Consider the following 24,444-nt stretch of genomic DNA (forward strand, 5'->3'; position numbering starts at 1 on the left):
GTTGTTTGTTACAGTCCAGTCCAGTCAAAAAAACAAAATATGAAGTGATTTTAAATTCAAGTTATTATAGCTGTTGTAGTTGTGTTTGTAATGACGTGACAGCATAACAGCACTATTATTAGTGATGGTTGAGGTACTAAGGCTATATAGTACTATACTATAGTTAATATAATATTTAAATTATAAAAATTTGAAACTTGCAAAAATTATATTTGAGACATAGTTGGACACCACCGAGGTGTTTAATCTCCTCTGTACCCAATATAAATGTAGTCATTTCCTGACTATCCATAATTCAAATGCTGGAGGAGTGTAATGGATGTGTGGGTTGCAGCTGAAATAGGAACATTAATGTGAACACATTCAAGACAACGGCACCATTTAGCAAATTGTTTAATTATCATGATTTTATTAATGTTGGCCTCTTAACTGGATGGTTGATCCATTATGTTCTGCGGGACATATGTTACTAGAGAAGTATGCTGTCTTTTTTCCACTACACTGGGGGCCTGCACCCTGCAGACTTACCGTTTCATGGTTATTTACCATAACCATCATCCTCCTTTAAAGATCTCATTCTTCACTTTGAAATGATTTGATCAAAGCTGGTGTAGTTTTCCCACTGCATTAGCATCTTTCTTTGGGACCATTACTCAAATTGCAGCACATACTGTAAAAATGAAATATTTTTACGACATGTATAAAAAATGAATGCCATTTGATGCAGACTTCCTATACTGAAGACACATTACAGTACCCTAAGTGTAGACATTTGCAGCATGTGCAAACCCAGTGGGAATCCACCTTATGACTCAGGTAGCACTTTTGCCATACCTTGTATATGCTCTATATTGTAACCATTTCCAGAGAACAGTGCTGGTTGCATGCATGAAAAAATATCTATAGAAAGAAAAAAAAAGGAAAGCTAAATAATTGAAACAAGCTGGTTTATGATAGATAAAATGCAGCAGTTTCTCGTGGATGTGATACTATGCAGGGCTTGTACCACATATTACAAAAGAAAAAAGGATAACAGACAGAATTTCCATTCCCTACAGGATGAAAACAGACTAACACACCAAGCTTCAAGTTCTGCTATACTGGTGAAATGGCTGCAATTACATTCCTCATAATGATCTCTTTTGATGAAATGTGACCTGCCTAGTCTGTTTTATTTATTTATTTATTTTTTCTCCACATTAGATTAGAAAAAAAGAAGTTTTTCTTTCATTACCCACATAGCACTAGCATATATCTTAAGACTGTTTTACAGCAGCATATGAAACCAGAGCTAATGTTGTTAGTTACGTTTTAAAGGAGTGCAAAGATCAGAATAAAAAGCACCTGAATGTAATTCAAGCAAGTTCAGACTGACAGAGAAAACAAAGAGAGCTTAGAAGAGACTACGGGCGTTTCATCAACTAATATGCTTTAGTTTAAGGAGCATATCAGTGGGAGTGGGGGAGGCAGACAGAGGAGGGAATGTGATTCAGTGCTGAGAGAGCAATGTGAGCTTTTTTTGAAGGGATGAGTGTTCAGCCCACATTAAGATAGGCAGGAACTGTTATGACTGTAGATTAGAGCCAGACAAACCTGAAATATGTTGGATAAGCTTTCCAAAGCAACAAAAGAAAGGAGCTGAAAGAAGGTGGCATGGTTACACGCTCATGTCGCACTTCATTAAAATGTGCTATAGCAAACACAAAATTTTACAGCTTGTATTTGGTGCAATTTTGAAGCTACGTGCTGCAGGCTGTGTTAGATTATTAACTGGGATTCAGAGGATACACAACACATTACCTGTGAAATTACCATGAAATCTCTTAAAATGACTTGAAGGGGCAAACATCTGTGCTGCTGCAGCGGGCTGAAAAAGGCACCGACCTTGCCATGTTTAGAAGGGTTGATGCCATTTATGTGTGGCTTTTTCATCTCCTTCCACTGAGAAAGAAGGACAGCAAATCAGTTCTTAAGACCAACATTTCATTCATGATTTGAGAATCTCACACGCCTCTTAAACCCAGTTCTATGAGCTATGTCTGTTTTCCAATAATCAATCAAAGCAATATTTGGAAATTTTATAAGAGAAAAAGAGTGAAGGTCGGGCACCAGGGCTAATGACCATCATGAATAAAGGGAGATAATTTGCAATCAAATGCTAATGATAGCAGCTTAATGAAGTATAAAGGGACTCAACGGAATTTTAGGCATAGGAAGCTTGCAAGGACAAGATTAATTTAGCTTAATTTCACTTCAGGCTTCCTGGTTATAACCATGGCAGTTACCCCCGCTCCCCCACACTTCCACACTTTACCCAGGCTAGGAGGAAAAAGGATTATGGTGAGAGATTGCATGGCAGTGTTGCTGTGAATGCTGTCACTGTCAAGTCTTTGCCAAAATACGATCTAGCCCAAGCAGAAGTGACTGCTTGTTAAAAATCTCAACAATGATAAGAAATGCCAAATGCATATTCTTGCATTGCTACACCCAACCAAACTAGTGTGGGAACATTGCAGCATGTGGCTGTTCCACATTGTCTTGTGCCATACTTTTGTTTTCTTCAAATTGAGGAGGTTTTTATGGTAGTTTTATTTCTGTCACTTTTTGATGCAACTTTGTTAATAGAAAACATCACATCCTTAGATACTTTCTTTTGCTTACTGCTGTGACTTGTATCAAATGTATTATTGTATCAGTAATCAAATTATCTGATATTTAAGGGTTGAAGAAATACAGAAATAATAATTAGTCTTCTTAATGTGAATAAGGAACATCTATGGTTCTAGTTCTCAGGAATTCAACTTTCACATTCACATTCTTTAAAGAATATATACTGTGAGCACGGGTATTCAATATTAATTTCTTGCAGGTGGAAAAAACAATTAATAATGCATTCAGGAGGGTCAAAGAGAGAAGAAGGAAGCCAGCAAACATCACCAATGATAAAAACATTAAAGCATGTCTGTAAACACTTCTATTTCAGTCATGTCTAATTGATTTTCATTAACAAAGTGGTTAAAACACCAATCCCATGATCCTACACGACTTCACTACATCAAACTACATCTTCCATTTTCACAGGATGCACTGGAGAAAGAAAGTTGACTTAGAAATAACAGTATTTTCAGTTTGCTCATTTAAACGTGTTTATTCCAAACCAAAAATGTTAAAGGCATGCCTTCCTGTGCACTTGATTATTTTTCTAGTCAAAAGCCTACACATGACAAAACATTTCTTTATATTAAAATGTTAATTATTCTACAACCTCTACACATGTAGTGAATATTGTTCCAAGTTCTTCTCATGAAGTGCAGCATGTAAGTATTCCACAATATTGGCCTTCAGCTGACAATTACAGCTACTGTAAGATGGCTAGGTAAGTACAACAACCAATCGCCCTCCTCCTTCACTGTGATGAGACCACAGGAGATGTAAAGGCTTAAGACTGAAGGTAGAAAAAATGTGTCGGCCACAGATACGGCAGAGGAAGCTGACCCAGATTCCATGGGAAAGAAGGTGGAAGTCTTATCTGCACAGTAATTTCCTCTGTGTCTGAGCCTGGTGATGACAGCTTTGCCCTTAAAATTGTCTGATCAAATATTTCAGTGTGGATGTAGGGTCACAGTCTGGGCAGGATGTGAGCTGCTATCCATATCTTCAACATGTTATTAGGCCTTATTATCAGTATATACTGTCGCACACTGGGAATGTGTGTTCATGAGCCTGTACAACCAAGATGACAGCCAAATGACCTCAAAAGTCTTGAATAAATGAAATTAAGAACGTAGTTTGAAGGACTTTCCCACTGCTTGTGCCCAACATGAGGACTTTAAAGCTGTATTTAGATTTAGGGTTAAGATCAAGGACAGTTGAAGGTTAGGATCTGGATCAAGTCAGATAAAAATCTAGGGTCTGGGTATCTTGTGGCAATGTCAAAGTTGCTATCATCAACATCTACTTGCCAGTGTCTACTTATGTGTTAATGCGGTCACTCGAAGTGAAGAACCAGTAGAAAACTATCAGATCAACTTCACAGTATTTTAGACTCTAATTGATTTGTATCCAACTGACCACAAGCGACATACCAGGAACCAATCAGGAGACAAAATTACCAACCCAAAATTAGTGGTAAATGCAGGTTGAAAGTTAAACTGAAATTTGAATTCTATGGCCACCATAGAATGTGAGCTCAACTCACTGCAACAAAACATGCAAACAGGCCAAACCCAAACAAATTAAGAAGAATCCTCATTCAACACAGCATTTCCAAAGCATGCTGGAAATCCATGCCACAGAACACATTACAGAAATGCACTACAAACACAGAAAAAGACAACAGTGTTTTCAGAAGTTTATGTTGTGGACTGACATCATGTTACTGCTGCACTCTGCACAAGCACGGAAAGTGACATCTGCACGCACCTGACTTCAATAAAGTCATCAGCCACCATAGAATTCTTCTTACACTGAGCTTTGATTTTCTGGGCAGTGCTTTCCCTCTGTTTAGAAAGCTGAAACTAGCAAATGAGGTTATGTAGCTTCCACTTTCCAAGCGGATGCAAGCTAGCTTAGCATGGATTCCTGTCAGAAGTTACTTTTTGTTCATGTTATTTCAACACCTGTTTTTTTATTGGGTCCAGTGGTGTTGATGACAAACGACCTTACTCAAAAGACTGAACTCACAGCAAGGTGAGTTCTGTGACGTCTGCACTCCATGTGTTAGTCAAGGAAACATCGAGGTCAAAGATTAACATTAATCAACAGTAAGCTTTAATCATTGATAGCACTGAGCGGCGGCTATGTAAGCCAATGTTGTAAGGGACACTGTCACTGCAGAAAAGTATAATAAGGCATAGAAAACACCAAACATATACTTTTGATCTCAGTTCAGTTTTTACAGTTAATAGTCACAAAATGACTGTAAAAAGGGAGAGGCTGCCAATGTTGTAATCAGTAAGTGTTGAACGTGTCTGCACATACAGCACTAAATATGATTAATGATCGTGTGTGTGTGTGTGTGTTTAAGAATAGCAATGGAGAAAGACTTTGAAAGAAAAAAGAGAAATAGAAATGACAGACTGTAAGAGGTAGAAAGAGGGAGAGAGAGAGAGAGAGAGGAAGAAAGAGGGAAGTAGAGATACACTTGTCAGCTGTGTCGTCCCGGCAACCGCAACCAGGAAACAAGAGAAGTGTTTTATTTTCATGCTTTTTCTTCGGTTCCCTAGCATTTACACGATGATCCAGGATGTGACATCAGGGCCAGGCTGTCTAACGTCTGTGAGTGCAAACAATCTGCCGGGCAGCTTACAAGCAGCGCTCGTTATCTGAAATTTAGAGCCAGGCAGCTGGAGCCTTGATATTTAAAGGAGGCGGTTTCTGGCTTGCTGGTGATTCATCTGTACGGTGGGTAGGTTATGAGAGGAAGAAAACATGTGCTGGACCATGGCTTTCTGCCTGGTCTGTACTCTGATGGATGCAGATATTACATATAAGAGGGATTTAAATAGGAACCAGTACCTGGACACAGAAATATCTGAGAATGACAGGAAATTTCACTGAGTGTGTTTGATTTAAAGCTCATCTGGGCCTTTTGATATGATAAAAGTCTTAACCAAACAAAGATAAATGCATCACATGAGATGAGACAGAAACAACAAAACTAAAATATACCATATATAGTATCTAAGAATGTATAGTGAAGAAAATAGCAGTGCAAATAAAGAGTCAGATTGATTTAAAAACATAACATAGTAAAAATAACTAAAGTGAGCTGTTGTAAACTTTTCAAAGAAATTTAAGATTGTAGGAGCAACAGCAAAGGTCTAACTTTCTTCTTAAATCTTGAAAGTGGAGCCTTTTCCAAATTATGATTTAGTGCGCATAGAGTTCAGTTTCTGTCGTACAATAATGCTGAGCAGGTCAAGGCGGCACAGAGTTGGGTTCTTTTTGGCCTTTATATAGTGTAATAAACCACCTGCCATTCTGAAACAAAGTGGCACAAGGGGGCTTTTTATTGGACAGCTTCTTATTTAAATTTCTTCTTCTTTCAGGCAACCCATTTAGCCAGGTAAAGAAATCAGAATAATGTTAGAAAATAAGTGGTTGAATTCATTTAGCCTTAACAGCTAGCACAGGTGATCAGAACTGGTATTAAATAAACCCAGCTGATTAAACTAAAGGCAGCAATCTGTAAACACAACACACGATCTCTTGATGAATTTATTATGGTCAGTGTGTTAACAAAAAGTTATTCACAGGTTCACCAACGCACAGTTGTGTTTCTCACTACCTGAAGGATGAAAGCCCAATATTAACTCTACCTTTAAGTCAGGTTTGGTCTCCATCAATCCCTCTTACTAGCTGTTATATGCTGCTCTGTGATAGTCACTAACTTTGTCCCACTGCCGTTTGATGCCCAGCCATTACGCACACAGTGCTTTTATTTCCCTAAATCTGCCTTCTGTGTCTGCAAATGAGATTTATTAGAGCAGTGAGAGTGAACCAAATAAAGCAGAGACAGGACTGTAAAACCAAAACAATTGGCTGAAAGATGCTAAAACACACTGTAGAGCTGAGGACAGCTACATAGTTGGTTGTTCATTAGTGAGGTACAACTTTCTCATTACACAAGCAATTTAATTCACTGTTAATTGCTGAAAAAAGTTGATTAGTGCAGCTTCAAAGTCACATTTAAATACACAAATGTAATGAAAATAAGGTGTAAAAAACACAATGAAAATACACCACTCTGTGATGTTAGTCTGTTGCAATATGACAGCTAGTTACAGGCTAAAATGGTAACCAAATATTTGGTAAAGTTCTGTTATAAACCGGAGAAGACACTCCTGAGACTTTTTTAACTTTGTTGCTTCACAATTTTCACCTGAAGTTGTAGCTGCTGTCATTTTTCTTTTTTTGTGAGAGTGAGAACTTACATACAAATTGGATTATTCACACTTGCTTTTTTTTTTAACATAAAACACATGTACTGCAAGGCAAAGCTGCAATTTGTATTCTCATTAGTCTCATTAGTATACATGACAACATCACAATGTCCCATACTAATTTAAATATATTTGCTTACTGTTGGAAAATTGCCAAGAAAAAGAAAGAAAACTTGAGAGTGAAGAACATACCTTGCAGAGCTCCAATAGTAGCTGATCATCTCATTATAACATCTACACCAACATCAAACATTTAGTTTATTGTCATACAACTAATGGTCTGCTTTGTGAGGATTTTAGGATATTTTTACGTCATACATCTGATTCCCTTTTTTCTAATATTGTTTCTAAATTCACCTGTCCAAAACTAAATATATATCGATAAGGAGAGAAGTCCTTTCACTCTACACATAAAAGACGTTATATGTTTTCAGTGATAGTGATGGCAAAGTCAGTCAACAAAACCTCTTTCTTGTACACTGCATACTTGCTGTTCTACCACACCTCACCTCACTACACCAGAGTCCCCAGCAGCCAAAATGCAGGATACGAGGAAATGTCAGATATTATCCTCTGACAGCCTTACGTAACTCCTGAGCGTGTGTCAGGAGTAATCCTCTTAGAGAAGAGAAGAGTCGCCTTAATAGGAAACAAAACACAGTTTGCCTCCTCTGTCCCCTGCTTTTAATAATCAAAATGGAGTTTGCGCAAGGGCCACCACACCAGAGTAATCCATGCTGGAGGACAAGCCTCGGCTTGCTAATCTATGATTATTTGTATGTTCAAAATGACTTGACAGTGATCAGCGTTGGGCAAACAGATGTGTTTGGGTATTAAAATGCATCTGTAGGGATGTCCACACAGTGCCAGTGCCAGTGTGCTATTTGATTCTAAAAATTCTTACACACATTGAAATATTAAATACAAACTCTGATATTTAAAAGCATCATTGATTTTTTTCCCTCTTTTAATCACACTGTCGTGAACTCAGTGGTATGTTTCATCATTAATTATGGAGTGATAAGGATGAATGTAAAAGTCTTTTTATCTGCACTGAGAGGGATAACGAGCTGGTTAGCCTTGAGCGCAGCTGCACAGCACAAAGCATCTCTCTCACATCTCGAACTGATGTGAATTTGAAAACATGTCAGCTTAATTCAACATATATGTTCAAAATAGTTCAAATATGGAGATATTGTCATTATTAAATGATATTATGATAAGTATAACAAATTCAAGTGAACGTCTGTTGTTGCTGAACTTTAACTAAGCTCTCTGACTCCCTCTGCTGGTACAAAAGAGATTTTCTGGTTTGGCTCGTCAGCTGAAATCTGTAGCTAGTAAAATGTAGGTTTTGTTTTTTAAATTTGCATTCTTGTATGTGGGTATTTATTTTCTCAGTGATGAATACAACAGAACCCTAAAACTAAATATATTAAAAAATAAATGGCATATATGAAAAGTAAAGCACATAAAAATCTAAAACATCTTGTCTTGAGCAGAAAGCTGTATCTGTATCTAACAATATTTATTATCACTTTTCAAACATTTCCTTGTTCTTTCTAAAAGGTTTCCTGAAAAGAATGAAAAATGACCATACAAACTATGTCTGTAGGACATATAACAGGGTTGGCAAGGTTGTTCCTAGATACCACTCCATAAATTTGGTCACAATGCTGAAAAAAGACACACATTCAGGTCAAACTCAAATCTTTGTTATAGATAAGCACATGTGTTATTTACAAACATTTGAACATTCTTAGCTGCTATTTCAACTCATTTTATTGCTTCCTGCCTGTCATGTAAAAACGAGTTCCTTATTATTAGAATTATTCTCAACTGATGTGACACACACCTGCATATTCACACAAACAGAGATGCAAAACACAAAACAAGTGATGGCCCTTCAAATAAGGAGATAGTTTTAGAACTGTACATATACCCAGATACACCACAGGATAAAAAACATGCGTGCATACATTTTAAATGTACAAAAATAATCGACGGACAAACTGCTGCCACATACTGTATCTCACAGAAGGCTTTAAGGCAGCAACCCATTTGTTGGAATAATGACTCAAACATATGGTCATAAACACACACAGACCCACCCACACACATACATACACACACACACACACATAATCGACTCAACTCCTACAATTCACTGCTTATAGGACTTAGACCTTTATTCCAACTGAAACACATGAATGACACCTTGACTCCTTCTCCTCCTGTCATTATAACACCCTTCACTACTTACATTATATTTTGCACTCTTATACCTTTCCTAGTATTCCAACTCTAAATACTCCAACTGCTCCTTCATGTAAAGCTAAGCTAAAAATGCAATTTAGCTCTAAGCCATGTAAGCAATGATGTTCACAGCTCCCACCTGTACATGACGTAATACAGTTCGGCTTCCAGCTTTTCAAGCAATGTAGTTTAGTGCCCAGCTAGATGAAGCGATACAGCTCAGCATCAGCTTTTCAGCAGCCAGCAATCCCACCGCAATTTCTGACAAAGTTGCATTCAGTAGTTTTTTTTTTGCACTGGCAGAGCACATGGCCTGACATTCATTTAAATATCTTTATTTACAATAAAGCAAAATGCGAACTCCTCAAACAAGGAGAAGTGTAAACAGGGTTTGTCATTCAGTTAGCTAAGAATAGTTAATTCTCTCATCTAAAACAAGAACTCCGTAAAAGTTTAGTCTTGTTTGAAATCTACATTCAGGATCTGAAGACATACACTGTTCGGAGTCCAAAGTGGTAGAAACTATCTGGAAAAAAAAAAGCAGCAAAATCCACTGCCAGATGCTTGAGAAGACATCCGTTGTGTATGTAGACACATGGGCTCTGTGGTTACTGTGGTCCTGCTGGATGCAGTTCATAAACTGACCACTAGAAGGTGCTGGTCTGACATGGCACAATGAAGGTATAAGGGTCCAGTTTCATGCAGGAAACCCAGCGCTTCTCTTCTTCCTCCACTGTGCACCAGCTGAACCTGGGAATATGAGAAACTATACTGTTAACAATAAGAAAAATATAAATACTATAAATGGTTTCGTTTCTATTTTTACACAGATTACACAGACAAATTATCTCTTTAAACATGCCTTAGTAACTGTTGCTACACCTGCCAAGTTGTCCATTGTTGTGTGGCACATTTGCAGTTTACATTTATGAGACTGGCACATTTTGAAAGAATGGGTAACTGATTTCATATAGACAAGACTAGGCATCTCATTTTGAGCAAGCTACAACTGTTGCTATTAGATTTTATTTGCTATAGCTAGTTAGCTAATTAGGCTAATGTTATCACCATGAATTGATTATTAACTTATTATCCCTTTTACTGTTAACTGATTATTAACAGCTGAACCCTAAAAACGAACAATCATGTAAAAGTGACCTTGAATATGCACTTGCACATGATACTCGCCTGACAGACTGAGGACAAAGCTACATTTCCCAGGAGAAAGATGTCAATGAGCCAAATAAATTGCATTGTTCCTGTACTGCAATGTAGGGTAAAGCTAGTTAGTCCTATGAGCCCTAGATATGGAGGAAGGATAATCAGTCTGTTATTCAATCTGAAATAGGCTTGGCTGCATAGCTTTTATTTTCACATTTTTAACAGGCCAGTATGATATCATTTAGATTTCATTTTGATGAAGGATTAGAGCAGGAAAAAGACTCTAAAGATAACCTTAACTTTGATAGCTTTCAGGGCCAACAGAAAAAAAAAGTACATAGCCAATACTGAACTTAACCTGTAATTGTCACAGCTTGTGGTTTTTAGTCCATGTGCCTTGTTTCATGTTTGTCTTGTCATGTGTTTTCCATGTATTGTTCCAGATTTTTGTCATGTTCTGTTTTATTTTGAAAGCGTCACTTCCCCTGTGTGTCTCTTTTTCATGTAGCTTTGCTTTGATTTATCATGATTGCTTTCTCCTCCCTTAATGTGTTTCACCTGTCTCTCGTTATGTTGTCTATTTAGTCCTCATCTTCCCCGTCATCTTCCTCGTCACTCTTTGTCAGGTTGTTGTTTTGTCTTCACGTTCTGGAATTGCTTGCCATGCCATGATTTTTACCACAGTTTTTTGTTGATCCTTGTGCCACAGTGTGAGCCTGTTTTGAATTCGTTTCATTTAAATTAAAGACTATTATTTTGGACCACCGCCTGCCTGCCCTTTTTTGACTCCGCGTCGGGGTTCAGTTCTCTGTGTCAGCGAAGCCGTACCTTCTTGACAGTAATCCTACAAACTAATGTAATTAATGACAGACATCTTGGTTTTACTACTGTAGATAGTAAGCTAGTTAGCCACACAAGCTATTGATTGCAGCAAACATTAAAGCCATTAAAGAAGATAAAACACACTGTTGAATCCATTACTTTTACATTTTTTGTTTTCTTTTGGAAAGGCCAGTGTGAAAAAAAATATTCCACCATCCAAACTCTTTCTGTGGTTTGCATCACATTGCTTGTTGAGAAATCCAAAGCTTGACTGGTGTAGCTAGATATGGTTCCTATCCTTCCTATTAGCGGGAAGTTCCCGTTCTGGGGAGAGGCTCAGTAAACTTCCATGGTGTAACATGAAAAATACACACATCACAAGTCATGAACAGAATGATTTCTTGTACAAACTGTTTCTAAATCTCTGGCAATACCTATTGGTGCAGTCAGGGCCATTCCTTGTGATGAACCCTGTCCTTCTTCTTCTTCTCATTTTTCTCCTTCTGCAGCCTCTCCAACTCGGCCTCATACATCATCTCCTGGATTAGATATTTTTCTCTGCGCATTCTGTCTCGCAGGTCCTTTGGAAGGTCAGGGATCAGGTATGCGATCAGGGTCTTGATGGCAAAGACCATATGCTGCAAAAACAGAGTATGCTGTCACAAATGTCTGAGCCATAATAACCATAAGAAGTATTTGCATTGCTGGTGTGAATTGATATTCACTGAAATACTTAAATAAGCTGTGTCTCCACTGACAAACAGAGTTGGAAGTGTAGGTTAGAAGATTTAAGTCTGCAGTTAGTTCCGCTGTAAACCCTAATCCTCAATGTATCAGTCCAAGTAATTCCAGACAAAGGAGGAGGATTAATAGTTCTGTCCGATAAAGGGTATGCATGAGCATGAGCGTTAACTAAATCCAAGTAAAACAGAGATGGAATATAGAAGTAATGCTAATAAACACCCCGGAACTCTTTATTTGCTATGAGAAAATTAGAGGAAATTATGAAGAAGATATAGAGGGGCACTCATGGCTGGAGACAGAAAGGTAGAAAGCATGACAAAACAATATTAAAGAATCCATTCCAAACCCAGTCTGCTGTCAAAGATTAAATACACTGACCTCAAACACAATGATGAATGCGAGCCGGGCTGCCAGGACGTGCCAGAACTGCAGAGTGTATGAGTATGGCTCAGCAGAGTCTGGAGGCTCCCTGTAGTCACGATACCTGTTGAGCCAAACAAATGAGTTTGAAGGTCATCACAAAGCAGCTCTAAGATATCTGCTCATGTCAGTGATTCAACAGCTCACAAAAAATCAACAAATCAGAGTAAAACATCATCACCATCATGTCACATTAACTTAACTTTCACTGTGTTTTCTGCATGATGACAAATGAATGACTTGCGTGCATTTATTTATTCTGGCAACTTTTATATCTTACACTCCAGTATGAACGAGATATGTGACTTATGCTTTATGCAGAGCACAACAAGAGCCTCTGTATTTGGTTGAGATCATTAATAAAGTAACACCACCTGCAGTACTTCACAGCTTCTCCAGACAGCTCAGCGCCAGTGGTCTTGGGCTGTGATCTCTTCTCAAAGTCTGACACACGGAATACTGAGAGACTGGCGTTGACGTAACCCATCATACACCTGAGAAACATATGAGAAACAATTTTATCCAACACTATCTTCACAACTATTACACAAAGTCATTAAAGCAAAAAAAAAAAAAAAAAGAGTCCTGCGTCCTGCTTCTTATGAACTAAAACGCACTATGTGTTAGATCATCACTCACCCCTCTCCTGCTCGACCCTGACCAGCACAGGGTCCATATTTGTAGGCATAAACGAGGCGTGGGATGAAGTCTGAGGTAACAGCAATGACAAAGGCGTTGGTGATGACAGACAAGATGCCGATGCCTTCCAGAATGCCATACCAGATCCCTAAATACGATTAGATATTAAGTTATACTAAACAATATAGAACTGTGTCCCTTATGTCTGAGGTACGTGGACCATCTTTAATTTACCTATGTCTTTGGCTTGTGAAGGCAGAGGCCGTCGCCACTGTGTGACGAACTTGTAGGCGTCTAAACGAATCTCAATGATGTTGTTGAGCAGCGCTAAGAGCGGGGCCAGGGGGAAAGCTGCCACAAAGATGGTAGTGAAGCCAAACTGCAAGACTGAAACAAACACAACAGCCAACAAATAGAGATGTGAGCATGTGAACAAGATCCCAAATTCAATCCACAGCAAATCAGTGCTGCAGTTACATAACATGCACCGCAACTGCTGGGTCACCAAACGAAAAAAAAAATATATTGTTCCAAGTATTATATTACAGAAGATTAAACTGTGCAGTACATTTTGGATAACCCTAAACCCTGATATGAATTTTGGCACCAATTAGGATAAGGTTTTTACGGGAACTACACTACATACATTATCCATATGCAGACAGGGGCTGTTCCTCAGGGCTTGGGCTCGGCCCCTTAGTTCCAGTGAGAGGAAATCTTAATGCTTCAGCATACCAAGACATTTTGGACAATGCTATGCTTCCAATTTAGTGGCAACAGTCTGGGGAAGGCCCTTTCCTATTCCAGTATGACTGTGCTGTGACTTGTCCAACACAACCTCACAAATGCTCTACAGCATGAATGGGCAAAAATGTTCCCAGAGGAGTGCAAGCTGTTATAGCTGCAAGGGGGGGGGGGGGTCTATGTATTTAGAATGTGGTGTCCTGACACATTTGTCTTTATATGGTGTATATGTGGTAAACATACTGTGGCACTTGAGTTGCAACATACTCATTTCTAAGTATTCATCAAAGAGTCCATAGGCATTCATTGGCTGCAGGTTGTAATCTCTCTCCCACTGCGGGAAGCTCGCCTTGGCTTTCTCTCCATGCTCTCTTTTCAGCCTCCGCCGTGTCCACCAGTTCTGGATCAGTCTGACAAAACAACAGCAGAACAAACAACAACAGTGGATGGAAGAAATGATGACTCAGCACAGAAACAACGTGGATCTAATGTCATCTGCTGTTACAGTGCCATCAGCACTTCAGTCAGCTGGTACTATAAATGACTGAGGATATTTTTTGTACGTTGATAATTTAAAATTTTTATGGTTAATTATTTGCTGTTTTAGTCAGAGACACCTTGGTATGTTTGTAGATCATAAAAAAATAAAAAAATAAATAACACTTACGGGTAGCCGAGTTCCATGAAATTATTCCAGGTCTGTTTAAGCACCATGATGATCCCCATCTGCATACAGAGGTCAATGAGACAGCCGCTTGGGTGGCACTGCAGCAACAGGAAGACACAGGGAGAGAGAAAGAGAGGATCAAATAAAACTGTAGCCTTCCTTTGATAACAAATGCATGTAAGCAAAAATTGGATGCACTGTCCGTTGCGGTGGATTGACTCACTCCTCTGTCAGGTTTTGTAAGTATCACTCATGGTGACTCAGATTTGGCTCAATCTGGCTGGTTAAACCTCTAATCATGTTAACAATGAGTTGAGATATGATGCCACAAAACGCCATGTACCAATGATAATGATAGTAAGTAAGTAAGTTGTCCCACCCAAACACATCTTCAGTCAAGCTCAGTCTGTACATGCAGACACTGAGAAGAAGCCAGCTTCTTCATTTCCTTTGTGTTTTGCATTGGAAGAGAATTCTGAACATCAACAACACACTCAAAATGATTTTTGTGAGGATATGTAAGTACGTTTCTCATGTACTCATGTACTCAAACGTATATACTGGTAGTGTGTTGGTTGTCATCTTATTGGATTGGATGTTGGATGTTATTGAATTTTTAAGTGTATCTTGTATTTGATTGGTTTCAAATGGACTTTGTTTTACAATCCTTATAAAAAATTGTTGCTTTTGTTTTTATTACTTTATGTAATAAAATTCCAACATTGTTTTATAGCCTTATGATATACAGCACAGAGGTACATTACATGACCATAAAAGGCTTATTAATGCTGCAACTGTATTGTACTACATGTCACATTATAGAGAATTTTTCCATTTCCATTTCAGCTACCATGGGAACAAGATTCAGCACATTAGTTCAGCACCTAAAAGTGCCAGCTCAAGCCATTTACCCCTTAGACCACTTCAGTGTGTGTTATTTCCCTGCATGCATAAGTACAGCTGGCACCAACACTTACTGCTGGTAGGGGTTAAATGCCTGGTGGTTAGGTATACAGTAAGGGCTTCGTGTCTAATTTAGAAATACTTAGATCCATAATGTTTTACTGTTATTCTCCCATGGGAAAACAAAGTAATGACTCACCTCTTCCAGTTTCCAGCGATTGATGAGGCGTAGATATGCACCAGGCCGGCCTGTAAATCTGTCAACCAAGGAAAGAACGATCATTTATTCAGCTGGCAGCATTAATATCATTCATCATCTGAAGACTTTGAAATGATCATCAGGATGCATTTACTATCTAAGTTTCTGATACTTTCTGAGTTTTAGGCACACTAGTACAGTGCCCACTCAAAATGAGCCTGTGAGTATATGTGCATGTACATGTATGTGTGTCTGAATGTATCAAGTGACAAACGTATCAGTTAAAACTACAAGAAATTAATAAACCAAATTTATCCCAGACAGAAACATGTAAGTCTAAACTGAGGTTGACTGTGACAGAAATGTACAACCTTCCACTGGTTGATCCCGCTTGTCAATCAAATCTGTCTGCACTTTTATTGGTGATGTTGGTCAACAATGTGATGTTGACCAGACCAGATTATACTGACAAATCAAAAACTCCTTTGAAAAATAGAGATACAGCATGTACAACAGTGGACAAAGCGTAGAATATCTCTAAAAGCACATCCACCAAGATCAGCTCTGTTTAAAGCTAGAAATGTCTTGAACTTGAGTGCCATAAAATGATTTATGATAGATTTTAAAATATGTATATGGAGAAGTCACATTTAACTGGTTTACACACTGAAAAAGCTGAGAATACCGTGCATATGATCTGGTGCTCAAACAGGGATTCCAGGATCGGTTTTTGTTCTCTAACCAGTACCTGAAGCAACACACCTTTTAAGACAGGACTGTTTTCTGTCTGAATGCCCATAAGTATACCAGTGAGACTGGATTTACTTTATGTATCCTCCTATAAACAACCTGTCTGTAGATTTGAGACTCTGCACTTTTGTGCACTTTTTAAAAGATGAAAACATAGATAATGTATCTTTTCCAATTTACTCTTAATTAGAATTGTTTATTGTATATTTTTCCTATTGCTTTTTACTTTATCAGTCATTTTAAAAATGCCCCTCTGTCTTTAATTTGTCTTTTTCTTATTCATTTCAGAATTATATATATATATATATATATATATATATATATATATATATTATTATGTGTATCTTTCATTTTAGCAAGTATCACTATAAAACAAGCTCTATTATTATTATCACTGTTACTCTATGCATTCTGGCTGTAAGAAAATTGAAAAACTAAATGCATGACTGCGTCACAGCAGTGGCGTGTGTTGTGCTGTATTTGCGAGTCCTGCATGTTTTCCTCCTCACCTTCCTAAAAAGAAGGCAATGTAGAAAGTTGAACTGTTGAGGTTGACAAACTGAAAAAGGAACATCTTGAGGGTAAAGCTGTTCTCCCATTCAGACTCTGTCCTTGGCTGTTCTGTGGTGGAACAAAGGGATAAACTGATAAATTCAGACACAGATATATCTAATGCTGGAAAAGCAGAATTCTTTTAGAAATGCATGCAGACTTGATATACTTTGTGTCAGGGTTTGAAGTTTATTTTTAGTTTTTTCCTGTTTTATTTTGTAGGCTCTCTCCTCTTGGGTCCTGTTTAGCTTTTCATTTCCTGTCTTTGTCTGTTTTCCCTCCTTTTTTTGATTGTTTGCTCCGCCCTGATTGTTTTCACCTGTGTCTGGTCCCTCTATATATACACCTGCATTTCCCCACTTTTCTTCGTTTTGAACAATTACTACCTGGACTCAGAGCTGCTTCATCACCATTTTGGATTATTTTTGTGTTTGGACAATTACCTCCTGGACTCACAGCCACCTTAAGTTTGCTTCTGTTCTTTATTGTGGAGTAAGTTTGTTTTTGTTCACCTTACCTTTGTGTCGGTCTGCACATTGGGTCCTCCATTTTGTAACTCTTAACACTTTGAGTAAAGTGACTAAAGCACTAAACCATGTAAATTCTAATGAGCTCAGTTTACATGGTTATACCCAAGTTGCCTTATTCTAACATTGTTTGCCCAATTCTGAAACAACATGCAGTGGCTATTAAGTCTGCATTAAATACAGCCTTTATGCCTTCAGTGTATTAGATCTGCTGGAGCAGACTTACCTAAATTAGTGAGAAGAAGAGCAACTTTTTCATATAGCTAGAAAAAAAAAACACAATGCAGTTAGTGAGGACCAAAATTAAACAAACAACAAATTTATTATTAACATCCTTTAAAAAGCATACATGTACTAACGGCAATGGCATCTTTTATTCTGGTATCTCAGCTAATACATACTATGAATATCGCTGCCTGGAACTTTTTAGGAGCCCTTCATCTCTGATGGACAGCAGACACTCACCACATTGAGGAGCATGATGATGCAGAAGTTGATGCAGACTGCTGTTCCTGTGGTTGCCACCTGAGAGTTGTTCCTGATGAGAGCCCAGCCAAAGGCGGCGAAGGTGCTGACTGTGATCACACGGTAAATGACGATGCCAAATACAGCAGCAATCACCACCAGGATCTGTGACATCAGAGTTAAATGTAAAAATAACACTGCTAAGATTATTAATACTGTAACAACAGAGATCTAGTTACCCAGTAATTACTGATAAAGTCTGATACAGTAAAACCTCTCATCATAATGTTTAAATCTCCAGTAAAAACAATTCCCTTCTGTTCATACCACACAATTTTTTTTTTTTGTGTGGCGTGATCACATACGAAGTCAACGCATAGCATATTTGTTCCGAGTTGACAACATTCAACTTGAACAAAGAAGCCATGTGTGCCACAGGACTTTGTGGACTGTTATGTGAAAAGGAGCGACAGGAGTGCAGTAAAAAACAGCTGCTCAGCTGCTGAGACCTGTGGAGGTCTGGAGGAGAGCGTCGCTGGCAGAACTGGAATTTCTGGAGGAATAAACAACCAGATTCTGCATTGATCCAGTGCAGAAAGGATCACTGAGTGTTCCTTTTTTGAACTTTTGGGATTAAAACTGTATTTATCTTTCATCTTCTACGTAGGCTGCTGTAATTAGTCTCCCTTCATCCTTGCTGACTGCTGACTGGAGGGAGAGACAGGACACTGGAAATAGAAGAGACTGGAGGGAAACATCCAGAGTCTGAGTGATGAGCACAGTAAGAAGAAATGAAACATACACACATCTGATTGTTGAGTCTCATACCCAGGCCTTCAAAAACCAATAACGTGGTGATCCACAGCATCAGCAGTCTCCGTAAATTATTTGTAAACACAAATATTTGAATAGAATTTCTCCCATTTGTCTTGGAAATTGTAATCTTCCAGGATGCGTGGATCAATACCAACATGGTAAAGCCGAAGCTTCACTTTACAATATGCATAAAAATATAAAGCTATTCGTTGCTGTGCACACAAATTAGTATTGTTATATAGAACAATATAACATACTGTCTGGTTAACAATGGCGTAAAACAATTGACACATTCAGTGTGATCTAATATATCACATGATGGATTACTAACAAAAGGCATTTGCCAAATATTAAAATCAACAAGCAACAAGACAGAGCAAATATAAAGGTGAGAGCGGTATAACCTGCTATTATATGTTTTTTTATTTATTTATTTTTTTAAACCCACCATGAAGAAGATCCCGGATGCTGAAACAATAAGGCGACTGTATTTGTCAGTGAAGGCCTGGTAAGGCTCAGGCTTTCCAGAAATGGGGTTCATCCTTTCTTTCTTGGAATATTTGGCCTCAAACTGGGGCCGTATTTCATCCTGAAAGATAAGACATGAGCAAAATATCACAGATGTGCTGCTGCGCAAAGCTGAATATTGTACTTTGTATATGTTTGGTCACTTCATAATGTTACAAAACACACCTGTGCTTAGACACAATAGTGTTTGTAGATTGAGGGGGATCTGTCCAAAAAGTACAAGAATAGTACTTTAAAAGTACTTAAAAGTATTTTTTGCTTACTTGTTTTTAGGGTTTAGCATCCAGATAAGCATGTTTAAGTTGACAGAGTTTTAATGCCAGCTTAATAACTAGGCTACAGCTGTATGGCGCAGTTAGCCCCCCCTTATATCTGGAGGCCTTTGATGGGAGGAAAAATATCTCCACATGGCAATGACCACATGGAGTATTTTACCTCCTCTTCCTCCCAGTCAATGAGGTCCCAGTCGTATGCGAGGACAGCTCTGCGCCTTTTCCAGAACTCCAGGAAGACCGTTGCTGGAAGACATGAATAAAACAGCAACAGGTGTTTAAGTGCATGTGACCTATGATTTGTTTCACTCAGGAACAGCACTGATCACAATGCATTTTTCGGTGACTTGCTCCTCATAAGGTCTGATTATATTCTTTAAACGTCTGGTAAGACTTTCAGGGTAACAGAGCCTGAGTTGGTCCTGAATATTATTCAGAACTACATATTCTTCATAGTTTTATCATTGCACCTTTTGAGCACCATTTTCACATTTATGCTCTCTTCTTGTTATTGTTTATAAAGCTGTCTTGATTCATTTAGTTTCTGCCACTTGGGAGCAGTGGAACAAGCTGTAAACAACACATTATTGACATATTCTCACCTTACAAAGTTGCTTGGTGGAACAGCTGCCCATTTACACATCCAGCAGACATGGAGGAATATTTGTGTTTTTTGTAGTCTGATAGAACAGAAATCCAGTATCTCTTTTAGCTCTGCTTTCTTTTTTGGGGGGTAGGGGGCTATGTAACTGCTATCAGAAAAGAAGAAAGGCATTTCAAACTAATTAAGCTCTTTTGCAAATAACAAAAATATTTTAATAGGTCTTTTGTGGTGAAGATGTACAATTGTGAGGTTCCTCAAGAGTTCTTGGAAGACAGAAAGCTTAACTCCAAACAGATAATTCAATTCAATTCAGTTTATTTATATAGTGCCAATTCACAACAAAAGTTATCTCATGACACTTTCCAATTAGAGCAGGTCTAGACCAAACTGTTGAATTAAATTGTGAAATAGAGAGAGCCCAACATTCCCCCTTGAGCAAGCACTTGGCGACAGTGGTGTGATAAAAAAGAAAGGACAGTGATAAACATGAATCAGGCTGCAAGAACTCTTGGCATAAGAATTAATGCAGACAACAAAAGTGCCCAGTAAATGTTTTGATGTTCTGATATTTCTCAAATGGCTTAAACAGTTAATATTAAGGGAATGATGAAACATCAGGTTCTGATCAGCCTCTGCTGATGGAGATTTCTGCTGACTATTTGTAGGTTAGGGTTATCAACTGGCTCTTCCACAAAAGGACACCCCATGTCTGATATTTTCTTCAGTTTGCAGACATCAGATAAAGAATAGGAGAGACTCAGAGTTGGCTCAAGAAAACCAGTAAGCAGGTTAGGTTCATGGAGTATGTTGCCATAGTAACTGATTTGGAATTAAGCTGAACTGGCTTTGAGAAACCAAAAACACAGACTTTCATTAAGCTTTTGTCAGCTAAGTGAGTTTTCACTAACGCCACTTTCTGTAATGGGGCCAAGTCATTACAGATCATAACAGGCAGTTTGAAAGTGCCTCAAATTAAGCTACTCTTGTGAAATATTTTTCCGTTACATTCCATTCTCATCACACCCTGAACCCTGAACATCTGACTTTGATTCATTTTGACACAAGCTTTTTTTCAGTTCCCAGTTGTTCTGCAAAGGTCCTCTACCTCTTTGTTTCCAAGTGTTTCTTTCGTATTTCAAACTTTGTTAGATTTGCTCCTTGCTGCATATATTCCTGTTTGCTTCATGAAACTTCAGAACGTTGCTGAACTGAAGTCTGCTTCGGGTCACTTTGTTCCCTGAGAACTTGAGCACCTAACTGAAGCCAGTAACTAATAAATCAACCACAACAGCTACATATTTTGTTACATACAGACTTGCACCTGCCTTGTTTTCTTACCTGGCTGACCACAGTGGTGCTCTGTAAAATGCAGGCTGACTTATTGTTTATAAATATTACATGAAATGTTATTGTCACACATACAATCATATACAGTAATGTATAGTGATATTCAACCCCTACATTTCCCTACTTAAGTTTTATTGTACTGTAACAAATTCCTAATTTTAAATGAGTTCGTGCATCTGGTTCACTCTGAAACGTCTTGGTCATGAGGGAGCTGTCAATAAGCTTTACTTTTTGTAGGTTTGGGCTTTTAACTACTCTTTGCTCTGACAACAGCTCTGGATTAATTTTAAACCAGTTTAAACAGTAAACAAACAAACAAACAAAAAAAACTCCAGATTTACGACAAGACTTTAATCTGACTCACTCAATACAAAGGCGCGGTCATGTTCTCATACCATGGGGTTGCCCTGAACGATGAGCGAAACTCACCCGTTTGATGTTGTGATTATCAAACCGTGTTGAAAGTGCTTCTGCCTCTGGTGTTTACAAGGCATAATGACATTTACTCTCATTACTTCACGGAGAGGACAGTCCCAGACACACTGTTCAGGCATGGGGGGCAGAACAAAGTCCCATTGATAGCTTACTTATTGCACATTTGCCAAGCTGGCCACTAAAAACTGAAGCAGTATTTCTGCCAGGGCTCCACTCACACCGATCAGAGGCTTTTCAAACAAATGCGTGTAGTTTATTTTCTCTATCATGCCCATGTTCCTGTTGAAGGTAGATTAACAGGTTTTGAATGTGAAGGGTCAGCTGCGTGAGAAGGGCACGGCTTCCCATGTGAATCCAGCAGGGGAGCGTGCTTGTGAGGAACCATAATGAGGTGGTTTAAGCTGAATCTCTGCTGTAGCTGAACACAAATATTTTCATTTGGACAACAGCAGCAACAGCAACTTCCAACACTGTGAAGCGGTGACTGCAAGGTCAGTACTTTACGGTAATTTTCATTAGAGTTTTCTTTAAACTGGATAGAAGTGTTGGACAGGAACATTTGAAAGCGTATGCAGACATCAGACCAGACTCGGTCATGTCTGTGCAGCTGTGAAAACAGCTTTACCGTCTGCATTGCTCTTGACAGAGTAACATCTCACAGGGATTCTGCTTCCCTATACAAAACGTTTATATCAGTTTAGCATGTTTTTAGTCAGATTTCGGTTTGTCTCGTGTATGTAGTGTCTTATGCATGCGTTTATTTTACTGCGCTACATGCTCAGATTTGATTCCTCTCAGGTCTTTATGCATCCATGCAGTTTTTATACTTATTAGATTCCTGTCCTTAATGAAACTTCAGATTTTTCCTTCGGTTGTTTGCCATGTTTTTTTCCAGTCAGTTAATATCTTCAACTTAACATGGTGCAATGCTGATTAAAATACAGATCATTTCAGCCTTGCATTCCAGTAGGCTGAATGACTTTAAAGTTCAACTTGTTTGCACTGTTGTTAAATTTAGTTTGCAGACAAGATAAGGAGACGGAGATAAACAAATTTAACATTTGACCTTTTCACTTGAGAATGAATATTTAATATCACAGTGACATGATTAAATATTCTTAAAATATTTCTAAAATCTTCAAAATTTGAAACAAGTTTAGCAACATTAGCTGTTTAAAATGCTAAAATATTTCAGTTGACTGTTTCCTGCATAGGAGAAGCTCCTGCAGCAGGGAGGAATCTGACTGATGGGGTTTCTCCAGAACCAAAACCTGACTCTGGGCTTCTCTCAGCCAGAGGTCACCCACTGGGAGTCAACAGCACAATCATCAGCTGGTACTATAAAATTTCCTATGTCAAGTGGTTCTGCAGCTTTGAAACTGGTGATCTAGTGTGGTGTAATTTTTATCAGACAAAGATTTGAGCCACTTTTACAAGTAATTCCTTCATTTGTTTTTGCTTTACATTTCCTACAGCCTTTTTTTTCCTTTACTTTGCCTTAATTTATTTGTGTCAACATATGCGCAAGTCACCATAAAATATTTAGGAGCGGGGAAACTGATCGGGTTTCAATTTAGATGAGGACATTGTGTGAATATGTCTGTGTGTCTGAATTATTAACACACACTACTGCAACGGGGCCTGCACTGCTTTCATTAGCACACATACTACGGTGTGGGAGCCGAGCACTTGCTGTCTCTGAATTAAACAATTCTAGCGTCCTCACTGCTGAGTTCCAAGCACGTACCTCCGACTGAATCATTTCTGACGAGACTACGTTGAAATTCTCACAAAGGTTTAAAGGTGTTGGCGCTGGGATTCAGATTCTTGCACAAAGCTGCACAATAATTGTTAAGTTTAAATGCTAAGCTAAGCGGCACTAAGCTATAAACCCACATTTTATCTCTCTCTCTTCTTTACCCTTAACAGTTAACAACACCATAATCCTGCTGGGTGTGTTGACTTTTGCCCTTCAGCTGTGTTTGGTTCTGTTCTTCATGCTGAAATGCTGGCGATTCGACAAGAGAATACAAGAGGCCCTCAAACACCCAGAGGCTGTTAACAAACTCACTGGTGAGCCTTCGTTTGCAGACAATAAAGACTTGCGGGTCGTTTAATCAACAAATTGCAAATAATGAAACTGCTGGTGTTGCGACTTGTGCCATGCCTTTTTAGCACATTTTGTACCCATATTATTCAAATTAAATACGCTTTAAATGGCATGGACACAAGCAGCATGAACTGTGAATTTTAATTGTCCTTTCTTTTTGTATTCCTCAGCCCCCTCATCCTTCCACATAAACATTTACAAACAGACCCGCTATCAGCCATGCTGTGATGATGCTGCTTCATCACCTGCTGTGTCTGCAGAAACTGAACAATATGAACCCATCACAAACTCTTCGTTTGCACCATCCATGCACTGGGACCTCGTTCAGAGCTGATTGACCCCCAGTTCTGCTGGTGTGTGTTGCAAAAATACAGTGAATGGATCCACTTTTACCCAATGTACAAGCTAAATGCAGTACAGACAATGTAATATTTGTACATTTGTACCTGTAGCAATGCAGGTAAAATTTTTTTATTTGTTTTTAGAGATCATTTTAATACATGTCAATAATGAAAAAATAAAATTTAAGTCGCGCTAAT

At 38.4% G+C, this 24,444-nt stretch overlaps 1 protein-coding gene across 1 annotated transcript in view; it reads right to left on the reverse strand.

The window, feature by feature from the left end:
* Positions 1-8,170: 8,170 nt before the first annotated feature.
* LOC124053976 (anoctamin-4-like) overlaps positions 8,171-24,444 on the reverse strand; it is a 39,109-nt gene continuing 22,835 nt past the window's right edge. The window contains exons 16-29 of the mRNA XM_046379598.1: positions 19,573-19,655; positions 19,058-19,198; positions 17,794-17,958; positions 17,555-17,591; positions 16,759-16,870; positions 15,500-15,557; positions 14,398-14,495; positions 13,998-14,140; positions 13,221-13,373; positions 12,987-13,134; positions 12,722-12,841; positions 12,306-12,411; positions 11,618-11,821; positions 8,171-9,950 (exon numbers count right to left, since the gene is read on the reverse strand). Of these exons, the coding sequence (XP_046235554.1) occupies positions 11,630-11,821; positions 12,306-12,411; positions 12,722-12,841; positions 12,987-13,134; positions 13,221-13,373; positions 13,998-14,140; positions 14,398-14,495; positions 15,500-15,557; positions 16,759-16,870; positions 17,555-17,591; positions 17,794-17,958; positions 19,058-19,198; positions 19,573-19,655 (1,556 nt within the window). The 3' untranslated portion in view covers positions 8,171-9,950; positions 11,618-11,629. The remainder of the gene's footprint in view (positions 9,951-11,617; positions 11,822-12,305; positions 12,412-12,721; positions 12,842-12,986; positions 13,135-13,220; positions 13,374-13,997; positions 14,141-14,397; positions 14,496-15,499; positions 15,558-16,758; positions 16,871-17,554; positions 17,592-17,793; positions 17,959-19,057; positions 19,199-19,572; positions 19,656-24,444) is intronic.

Source organism: Scatophagus argus, chromosome 22, assembly GCF_020382885.2.
Source record: "Scatophagus argus isolate fScaArg1 chromosome 22, fScaArg1.pri, whole genome shotgun sequence".
NCBI lineage: Eukaryota > Metazoa > Chordata > Actinopteri > Scatophagidae > Scatophagus > Scatophagus argus.